The 11,093-nt window shown below is 43.1% G+C and overlaps 2 protein-coding genes across 2 annotated transcripts in view; one reads left to right on the forward strand and one right to left on the reverse strand.

The window, feature by feature from the left end:
* The window catches only part of EFR3A (EFR3 homolog A (S. cerevisiae)), a 62,732-nt gene extending 59,080 nt beyond the window's left edge, over positions 1-3,652 (forward strand). The window contains exons 20-23 of the mRNA XM_010135369.1: positions 453-501; positions 1,522-1,625; positions 2,221-2,270; positions 3,493-3,652. Coding sequence (XP_010133671.1) covers positions 453-501; positions 1,522-1,625; positions 2,221-2,270; positions 3,493-3,598 — 309 coding nt within the window. The 3' untranslated portion in view covers positions 3,599-3,652. The remainder of the gene's footprint in view (positions 1-452; positions 502-1,521; positions 1,626-2,220; positions 2,271-3,492) is intronic.
* Positions 3,653-9,700: 6,048 nt separating this feature from the next.
* OC90 (otoconin 90) overlaps positions 9,701-11,093 on the reverse strand; it is an 18,586-nt gene continuing 17,193 nt past the window's right edge. Inside the window, exons 13-14 of the mRNA XM_010135371.1 lie at positions 10,488-10,594; positions 9,701-10,011 (exon numbers count right to left, since the gene is read on the reverse strand). Coding sequence (XP_010133673.1) covers positions 9,701-10,011; positions 10,488-10,594 — 418 coding nt within the window. The remainder of the gene's footprint in view (positions 10,012-10,487; positions 10,595-11,093) is intronic.

The following is an 11,093-nucleotide window of genomic DNA, read 5'->3' on the forward strand; positions in this document are numbered from 1 at the left end:
AGAAATAGCTGGTTCTGAGGAGCCCTCAAGCTCTAGTGTTTGACATAAGCACCAAATTATTTGGAGCCTGTACTGGGATGATGCTGGCCTAGAGCAATTGCCATTTTCCACTCTCCTACCATCTCTTACTTTAGTATCTCGTTGCTGGTAACTCACCGAGTCTCAGGAAGCAGTTGCTGTTCCTTGCTGCAGGACCAGTGCGGAGCCTTCCCAGTGTACAAACACCACAGCATACTCCTGACCCACAGGAGGGTTCAGACAAAATTCAAGTCCTTTTGCAAACTATTGTTGCCATAGAGCGCCTTGACTAGAATTCGGAAAGTTTTTTCTTAACCTTATTTGATAAAAATTTCCTCTCTTATTGCAGTGGCTTAAAAACATTAATTAGTGATCTTTTTTTAGAAGCTTGTATGTTCTGTGTGAGGTTTAAGGGGCTTTATTTCCTTATGTAGGTTGACAACACTGAAGAAATCACCTTTGAAGCTTTGAAGAAAGCAATTGGTAAGATTTGTTACGACTGTTTATGGAGCACAGTTCAAGATGACTGTGGAGTTGCTAGAGAAAAAGATGGCGAGAATAAAATACATTTGTTTCTCCAACCAGTAAATTTATTTAAAACTTTAGTTATTTCTGCATTTCTGAAATGATGTCTTGATAATTTTAGTGAATTCATTTTCTGAAGCTAATATGACTGAATGAGAAGCATCTGGAAATGTCTGTCACCTGTTAAATTTGCCCTTACAGGCCAAGCTATAAATAATGTGAGATTTTCAAGTTCCATTGAATGATTATTTTAAAAGTAACAAATATTTTTTATGTATGAAGAATTTCAGGTCTTCAGTGCATTCAGACAGTATATTATAGGGTACACATTGTGATGGATATTTTTCTGAGAAGTGACCCAGCTGCCAGAACTCAGAATTATCCAGTTACCTCATTTCATATCACTATAATTACTAATTAATGCTATCAGTCCACCAAAATCCTGTCTAAAACACAGATTAGACCTTGATTAAAAAAAAAACAAAACCCAAAACAATAGACACTGACATAATTAAATGTGACAGTTTTCCAAACCTTCCTAATCACTGAGGTACTTAAATTCACGAGGTGCTGGAAAGTTCCACCTGGTTGTAGGTTCACTCAGCCCAAGTTTTACTATAAAATTCTGCCCATTTGTCTGCGTGATATGGGGCAGAGGATACTCCCTTCTTTTCTCTTGAAGCTGAACTCATCTGCAGTGTGTGAGGAGTCTTGAATCCAGATAATAAAGCGAAAGGAGTCCTGGAGGCACTCAAATTAAAGCACACAGTGAGAAAGGGGCAACACGGGGGCCCTCAGACCAGCTCCCTGAATTGTACCTGCATTTTGCTTTAGAAGCAGTGACAGCTGACAGCTCCTTGAGTATGGTCACATCACTTCAGTACAGTGCTTGTCTGCTTCTGCAGCGCACGTTTAAGGGCTTAAATCACTTGTACGTGATGGGCAAAGATTACGTTTGTCTTTATCTTTTTTTTCAAGATAACAATGGACTTGAAGAACAGGAAAAAGAAAAAAGGCGTCTTGTGATTGAAAAGTTCCAAAAAGCACCTTTTGAAGAAATTGCAGCACAATGTGAAACCAAAGTGAGTTTCTGAAATACTTGTGTAAGCGTTACCGGAGATGTGTGGCTACAGGTGATCTGTGTTACTGTCTCACTGCTGCTCTTACTTCTAAAGTTCAGTTCTTTGTCCTCAGTTATTGTCTCTGCTACTATCCGTGTTGGGAGGTGCCAGTTATACGAAGTGTGCTTTTGGCTGTTTCTAGACCAGACAGAAAGCAATGGAACTCTCACACACTCTTTTCTTGCTTTCCTTGCTCTTTTTTGTATCTAGATTCACAGTCTGTTCCTATTTCATCCAGGGATAACTGGGGCAGTATTTGCCCCATTATATGTTTTGAATATCTAAATGTATTTCAGATTTGTTAAACTTCTATCTGTAACAGCAGAATTTGCTGTGTAATTCCTTGCACTACAGGGCAGGCTCACTCAATCTCACATGCCCCTTCGGGGCTCAGAATCCTTGCAGCAGTGAGAAAAGAAATCAAGACAGGAAATGCAGATCAGATTTACCATGTGGTGTTGTGGAACACACTCACTCAGTGTGGCCTGGCACATTTCACATTTCAGCTCGTTCAATATACGGTAGTTAATAACTGAATTTTAATTCTTTTTCCTAGGCAAATCTGCTTCATGATAGACTTGCACAGATACTGGAGCTCACCATTCGGTAAGGCCTTGTGCACAAATACTGTGATAAATGAAAAATGAGTTATAAAGCCATATACTTTCATGTCATAGTGCTCTTAAACACATGAAACAGAAAATAATTGATTGAATGGAATGTTGTGGTTTAACCCTAGTAGGCATTTCAGCCCCACATAGCCAGCCGCTGGTTCACTCCCCCTCAGTGGGAAAGGGAAGAGAATTGGAAGGGTGAAATTGAGAAATGCTATGGGTTGAGATAAAGACAGTTTAATAGGTAAAGCAAGTCCATGCACACAAAGCAGGGTAAGAAATTAATTCACCACTTCCTGTCATCAGGCAGGTGCTCAGCCACTTCCAGGAAAACTTGGCTCCATCACACATAGCATTACTTGGGAAGACAAAAGCCATAACACCAGATGTTCCCCCTTCCTACTTCTTCCCTTAAACCTGTTATTGCTGAGCATGCTGTCATACGGTCATGGCATGTCCCTTTGGTCAGCTGTCCCAGCTGCGGACCCTCCCAGCTCCTTGCCCAGCCCCAGCCTCCTCACTGGTGGGGTGGGGTGAGAAGCAGAAGAGGCCTTGGTTCTGTGTGAGCTCTGTGTAAGCTCTGCTGGGCAGTAACTGAAACATCCCTGTGCTATCCAGACCGCTTTGGTCACAAATCCAGAACACAGCAATGTATGTGCTACTGTGAAGAAAAATAACTCTATCCCAGTCAAAACCAGTACACTGAAAAAGTGTAGTCTTCATCTAAACAGTTGCTTCGATTTTCTGGGTCTTATTTTGAATCTGTTAGATAATGGAGAGTATCCAGAAACCACGTCATAGTACACTTACATTCTTAGGATATTTCTACGTATATATGTCAATCATGTTGAAGAATACGGTTGTGTTCCCACTGCTGTATCTGTTTGAGAAAGTAGTTAGCTCCTGAACACCCAAGGTGGTACATGACGTTACTGCAGAGCTGTGCACATCCACTGCGCAGTACAAGCAGTATTTGCTAGTAATAAAATGCATTTGCATACTTGTGAAACATCCGTGAGGTCGGTGATGTAGACCAGAGCACAAAAAAACCCCAAGGCATATAAGAGTTCCGTTAGAATTTCAGGATCGGGGTAAAATACCGATGGGGAGGGAGTAGTTTACTCTTGTTTCTCAGCTGTTAGTGTATGAAGTTACAGAAAAGAAAGCAACCCGTGTGGTTATAGATTATATGATTGATTGCTCTTCACCCACAGTCCTCCGCCCAGCCCCTCAGGAACGATGACCATGACTGCTGGACATGCTCATTACCAATCTGTTCCAGTCTACGAGATGAAGTTTCCAGATCTTTGTGTGTATTAAGTGTCTTCTGAAGTCTGCTGGACATTATATTTAGAGTAGAGTACAATAGAAAGATGATTTTCAAAAGTCATTGTTTATTTCATCTAAACTAATTTAAAATAATGATGGACACGAGCCAAATACAGATTTCTCTAGCCACACTCATGAGACCGTCTAAGTTGTTTTCTTCTGTGATATATTTGATGTTTGTTAGGTGTTTCATATGTCATGTTTCTTCATTTTCATATTTGAATACATGGAAAAGTCAGACTTAAAACTTGTCTTGCCATGTAGGTGAATATTTCAGTTACTCCAGGAATTTGTATGGCTGTAAATTCCTTCGATTTGAGGCCTTGTAACTGAAGAACCTCTCACAGCTTTTTTTTGCTTTTTTTTTTTTTGTTTGGTGGGGTTTTCTTCTCCTCTCCACCTCAATTCTGTACCTAAACAGAATGCTGTTGGCCTGCTTTATCATATGAAATGTAACCGGCGGGGCAGTACCTTAGCCCCTCCACTCCTTTATTTTGGAATATGTGGAAACAACCAATACCTTACATGTGTTCAAGTGCAGTAAATGAATTAACGGGCACTTGTGGAGGATTTTTTTTATGCATCGCATAACATGCTCTTGAGGTGTATCTGCCCAGTGTATGTCCTGTGTTTCTTGCTAAAGCTTTGCCTAAGAGAGGAGAAATCTCCTGAAGCACTGAATTGTGCAATATTTTTCATGTCTTAAGGTGTATGTTTACAGACTGTACTTTTGAAAATGCAGTAGTATTTTTCTGTCTGCTTTAGTATAAATGCACAAGAGATATATTTAGTAGAGCAGAAAATAATATGAGGGCATTTTAAGTCGTAAATACAGAAATTATAGATATATTCTATGAGGTATTTCATTGTAGTTTATTACAGCTTTTTAATAGTATTTTAGAAATTGAAAGAAAACGGGGTGAAACCATTTAAAGGCCAAGAGTTTATTACATGTGTTTTCAAGCAAAAGCATCTCTGTGTTTTGTTTCTTTTTAGAAATGAGGAAACTGTGGTAACTTTCATAGGTTTATGTATCTGAGTATACTATTGCAATGTAAATAAAAGAAAACTGATAGAGTAAATCACAGCTTGTGATGCCAATTGTCAGGGCTGTCTTCACAACTCCCTATATTCTGCAGGCAAAAAGAGAAAACAGCTTTCGCTGATCCTATCAGTTGTAAGTTTGAAGTCACTTAATCTCCCTGAATTTGGCCGAAGCAGCACAGACGAGAGTGAATGAATGTTCTCAAATGTCTGTAACAAATGTAAGACATTTAAGTTAGCCAGCAGTTCAGATAAACGCTGACCAGGCCGTGATCGAACTTCGTCAGCCCTGCTTTGAGCAGGAGCTTGGGTTAGGTGACATCCAGAAGTCCCAACCTCCGTTAATCTACGATGGCGTCGTTCTGTAGTCACAATCCTTGTCAGGCCAGCTAATTGCCGACTGGTTCGAGCACTTGTAAGCCCACTGTAAAAAGGATTTTTAGTTTTTTGGACCACTAAAAAAAGCCTGATGCGATACAATGTCAGGGAAATATCAGCTACTTAAACCTATGAGACAACATGCTGAGACTTTGAGGAAGCCTTCGCAGAGCTCAAAAGGTAACTGAGACCTTCTTTTCAGTTTAACAGTGCAATCACAGCTGTTAGTGGATGACGAAACAGCCCTTCCCTACAGCATTCCGTTGCGATTTTTACTGCTGCGGCGTGTCAGCCTGATCAGCCCACAGCCTACACATAAATAGGACTCTAGCTTTTAGTTTTCACTTTTTGGTTTTTTTTAAGGTAAGACGTAAGAGTTTTTTGGCCTATATAAAGAGTGTAATTTTTTAAATAGCAAATCTGACCGAGGGGTGCAATGTCAAACACTTATCCACTCTGTCATTTTTTAAGAATAACACTGTGCACTTTTGTACAAAAAGAAAACACGGGGTCTGAGAAATAAATGATGTACTTGTGTTTGCGCTCGTGCAGTGTAGAGACTGTGCTGTCCCTAGGGGGTGTTCCTGTGGTGGAGTTCTGGTGCATGAACGCTGCATGTGACAGTAACCGCATTCAGCGGTTCATTTGGTTTATGAAGAACTTTCCATTGTTGCTAATGGCAGGTTTCCATGTTTCCAGTGTTCACATGAGCTTTGGCTGGGAAATGCAGGTGTTGGGCGGGTATCGTGCAGGGAACGAGGAGCTGTTCGCTCTCCGTGCGTGTCACGTGGTGTTTAATTTCTTCCTTCCTGGAAATCGAGGGAGTCTGTAAGTTGGTGGTTGGTTCACGCTGGCCTTTCTAGGCAGCTGGGAGATGGGAGTGGCTGTAACGTGCGTTGTTTTGGTAGCTGCTGTTGTACGTAGTTAATGAACAACCCCAAACGAATCCCGAATGGGGGTGTACAGTGTAAAGCCGCTTTCCTCACTTACCTCTTCGTGTTCCTGAGCCAAGCTGCGGAACATCAAAGCTCCATGTGCATCGCGGCCCTGCGTTACCCGCGACACATCGAGTGCTGTCACAGCGCCTGTGAATTGGTACCCAGCTGTTCAGATGTATTCCAGCTCTTGCTTTGGGTTCTCCTTCCCACTGGGTCATTTTGAAAAATTACAGCTTTTGGTATTGGGTCACTTTAAAGTAAATGCGTCTAATTTCAGGAGATAGAAATAGCGTGTTGTCCAGAATCCCAGTAGGGCTCACTTGCCCGTTGTTCTGACGGTCGTATATTCTGTACTGTACATAACGAACCAGTTCCAATAAATGTAAGAATACACTGTGCAATCTGTATTTAAGCAATAAAATAAACCAAAATTTAAAATTAATTAATGTTTTCTAAGGCGTCAGTTCATTTTTATTGCTCTCAATTAAATGTCAGTGACAGAACTTTTTGGCACTTAAAATAATCCTGATCTTACACAATGGGTTTTTTTTTTGTTTTTTCTTTTTTGCAAATGTTGTAGCATTGCAGCATTATTAAACTACTGTTTTTATTTATGCTTGAACCATTACTATTAGTAAGACTGCGAAACTTGGAGAAGGCAACAATACAGCAGCCGTTTCCTAAGAGCAGCTGAGCTTCGAGAAGCTCAGTAAGCACTTTTTCCAATGGTGATGCCACACAGCGGGACTGAATACCGTACTGCTGTTTGTTACTCTCCTCTCTTGCTTCATTTATTAATTTGGTTTATTTAAATCGATCAGTTCTGGCTAATCTTGTTTCACAGGGTTGAATTTTGTCACGGAATTATTCCTTACAGATCAATGACGTCAGTTCGTTCTTGTTGCTCACAATTAAAACGTCAGTCATTTAACACAATGCCGTGATTTCACACACAATTTTCTCACCGATGTCAGTGATTCTAATACTGCATCCTGAGAGAAGTGGGAAGAACAATTCCTCTTTTCTCTTTCGAGGCAGTTGGGACCTTCTCTAGCTCATAGGAGATACCTCCCAATAAGTAGAGGGTTATATTGTCGTCTTTTCCCTTGCGCCTCGGTTCCTAACTTTTGCAGATGTTAATGAAATCTTCGTGTATATTTAGGAAATCTTGGAGGGTGAGTTACCACGAGTCTCAGAACTGCCATTAAGGTAGGTCGTCATCAACCACCTTCAGTGCTCGCGTTGGTCTGGGGAGGATTTGGGTGATGGAAACCTCAGGACAGTCCTTGGAGAAAACCGCAGCCACACTTGGGAGATCGTTTCAAATCGAAACTAAAGAGGAGATGTAAAGGTGGATGAGAGAGTCTGTCATGTGAGACCAGACAAGGAGGGACAAAAGCGTCGGTGACACTTTTCTCAGCCACTGCTGCTGTAAGATAAAGCAAATGTGACCTGTTAGGAGCCATGTTGTGGGTACCGAGCGAGTTCTGCCCTGAAATTCTTTGCTTTTCCAATATTGTCTTTATTTGACAGACTTCTCTCGTTCTGTGATCAAGATGACCAGTACACCCAAGCAGTGCTGGTTTTCAGAGGTCACATCTGCCTGAATTAGGTCAGGTTGTTTATGAAACCATGCTCCCAAATCTTCAATGCTTTATTACAGGCAAAGAAATAGTGCTTAAAAAGTATAAGTAGTTGATTTCTAATGAAGTAGGAAAACCTTTTAGATTAGTAATTAATAGATTAATTGTTCACTTTGGGGAAACAGCTCTGCCCCAAACCTCTGAAAAATACAGTGTGAAGCTACTGTGAGGAAGAGAAGAAAGAAAAAAGCTGTGCTAAATGTCTCATTATTTTTTTTTATTGTTTAGCACTGATCTCTCAGAATGAATAAGTACCACTGATCGTGGCCAGATTGTTAAGGCTTCTCATTGCCAACATGGTTCGTATGGTTGTAATTACAGAGTAACTTTGGTGTTAGATTCCTTCTGAAATACGAGACGCTGAAAGAAAGCCCGCAGGAGGTAACGGCAGCATTGCCTGACTCTCAGCTTGTTTATGCTGTAATTTCTCAGCTGCTTGGTGAATTCCAGTGATCCGTCTCTACCTCTGCAATCAGGAGTTCAGCATCTCCGAGTGAATCCGTGCACGCGTGATGTGCACAACCATGAATGTGACACTGGTTCCTAGTAATTGGCAGAGAGGGATGGGTTTGGTCGTAAGGCGTGTTTTAAACGCAGGCTCAGAGCTGCGGCGCTGAGCAGCAGCACGAGCTCCTGTTCGTGTTAAGCAACAGCGCTTAATCCACTTGTTTAATGGCCAATTTTCCCCATTTCAGCTAATTAGCTCCCTGGCTTTGTCATTATCATTTTTACGTATAAATGTTTTGGGGGAGGTTTCGGCACTGCTCTACTCCTTTGCAGTTTTCATGTAGGAAAAATAGCGAAGGGGGAGGTACTACCAGCTGGGGTCTAGAGGATACAAACTGCTCACCCAAGGCCGTTCCCTGGCGTTCTCACTGCTGCTCTTGCGATGACCAGGGGGCTGGAGCACCTCTGCTGTGAGGATGGGCTGAGAGCCTTGGAGTCGTTCAGCCTGGAGAAGGCTCCAGGGAGACCTTATAGCAGCCTTCCAGTACCTAAAGGGGCCTGTGGGAGAGGTGGGGAGGGGCTTTTTATCAGGGAGTGCAGGGGTAGGACGAGGTTTCAATGGTTTCAAACTGAAAGAGGGTGAGTTTAGATTAGATCTTAGGAAGAAATTCTGTACTGAGGGTGGTGAGGCAGTGGCAGAGGTTGCCCAGAGGAGCTGTGGATGCCCCCTCCCTGGCAGGGTTCCAGGCCAGGTTGGATGGGGCTTTCAGCAGCCTGGTCCAGTGGCAGGTGTCCCTGCCCGTGGCGGGGGGGTTGGAAATAGATGATCGTTAAGGTCCCTTCCAACCCAAACCATCCTGTGATTCTATTTCACTGCTGTTGTCTGGTAACTCGTGAACCTTACGAGTGGCGAATCCGAGAAAGAAAAGCAAGCAAACAAAATCGGGTTCAGCAAAAAGTGTCACTCCAGCTTTACGTTGCACAGCTCAGAATACATCAGATTTAGGTGATTCTAGGAAGCAGAACCTTTAAATCTGTTCGCTTTATCAGCCTGAAATCTCTGAAAACTGGAGATAATTGTGCATAGCTCACAGCTTTGGGACGAGGGATGTGTCTTCACTGTCATCATCAGATTGATCAGCAGAAACTCTGTGGTTTGGCAATTGCAATTAGGTAAGAGGGGAAGAAGCAGCTAATTTGCATGTCATTACTTCAGCTTTTCTTTTGGGTGTTTTGTGCTAAGCTCAGTAAAGGAAAAATAGCTGCCAAAGGAGTCGGAGTAATTGCAGATCTGTTTAATTAAAAACTTGAAACCACCAGCAAGATCCAGTTTGAACCAACTACACAGGTAACAAAAATCAGTCTTTGATCAGAACAGGTTTTACATAGAAATTGAATGAAATTATACAGGATACTCTCAAATAATTGTTTAAGGTAATACCTGACCTAAATAGAGGGTCCGTAGTGCCGGGTTCACTACAGTGAGGAGTTACACCGCCTAACAGTTAATGCCTAGTCTAAGATTACGTCGTTTATGTGCTGGGAAGCGTAAGGTGGCCGGCAGAGCGGTCAGGAGGAGTCGGGCACGCCGTGGCTGGCGGTGGAGGTCTCCGTGCCGTTCCCTAAGCGGTGGTGGCTGTTGGTTATCTGCCTGCGCGGTGCACGCTGCTGGAGTTGCCAGCAGGACGCTGAGCCTCTCTCTTCGCTCTTCTCAACACGCTCCTCAGAGGACCTTCCTCCTCACTGCTCTCCTCAGAGCTGGAAAGCCCGGCGCCCGTTTCTGTGCTGGTCGAAGGCCTTTTGTAAGGATCTCTTTGACATAAGAGTTTCTCCTCTTGGCACTCCTGCCTGTGCGGAAACTGAAGGCTGTCGTTGAAGAAGGCAGAAGCCATGCACTCGGCTGCTGCCTTGTCACAAGCACACAGTAGTTTTTCACACGTGGTCCAACCAATACCTTAAAAAGAAGCCTCAGAATTAACGTTTGAAAACAGTTACAATCAGTCAATGTGTAATTTCCATGGGTAAATGAGCTTTTGAAAACAAAATTTTCAAATCTGCCTTGAATTTTAGTCTCCGAATTCACCTTCAATCAACTAAATAGAAGCCTGACACCAAGCTGCTGCTCAGCTCGGGGTCTGGCTGGCTCTGCCTGAATTTGTGAATGTAAAAACACCAACGGCTGACTTGTGCCTCCAGCATAAAATGTCTGAATGTCATGTTCTGCCTGACCCGGTCACATCATACACAGTGGTGTCACAACCTTTATCTCAACTGGGAAGAAAGCTGGGCTTTATAGCGAGCACTGGTAACATGCTGTAAGCCACAGTTTTCTGTCTCCCTACTCAGCAACAGCAGCTCGCCGGGATGGTGGTGCGAAGCGTTGATACGCTGTCATCAGGACGTGAGACATCTCCTCTAACACAAACTCACATTTCGGCTGATGATCCAAACACACGACTTCGGATCGTGAACTTCTTTCTGCCTGACATCCGAGTTTCTTCACTTGCTCCACACAGCAGTGATGAGAGAAGCAGCACCTAAACCAGACAGGAGATGTAAATGGAAAACACTCTTCCTGCATCACGGAGCACTCGCAAGGATTTTATCTTACCTCCAATGCCCATTAAAACCGAGGAATTTTAGTTCTCATATCTTGGAAAAATCCTTTCTGTAAAGAAGGAAAACTACCCAAACAGTTCCTACCGTCCTCCTATGCCCGCTCCCACTTTCACTGCCTCCTTCCTGATTCCTCTGGTATCAGATGTTCAACAGTGCTGCAGATTGATTTCTTTTTTTTTGGCGGGGGGGGGTCTGTTGATTTTAAGACAGTTAATTACAGCTGTAACTGTGGCCTAACGTGCTGTGAGAAGTGCGAGCATTCAGATATTGTTGGCTGAAATCTGAAACTGGCATGGTGATAGCCAGAGCCGCGACTGGCCTCCGTCCAGTCCCCTCTGTCGTGGGTGGGCGCTCCTGCTGGTGTGCGGAGAAGGGGCTGTGCTGAATGCCGAATGCTCTGCCCAGACCCAACGGCAC

This window comes from Buceros rhinoceros, unplaced genomic scaffold, assembly GCF_000710305.1.
Source record: "Buceros rhinoceros silvestris isolate BGI_N320 unplaced genomic scaffold, ASM71030v1 scaffold3974, whole genome shotgun sequence".
NCBI classification, from domain to species: domain Eukaryota; kingdom Metazoa; phylum Chordata; class Aves; order Bucerotiformes; family Bucerotidae; genus Buceros; species Buceros rhinoceros.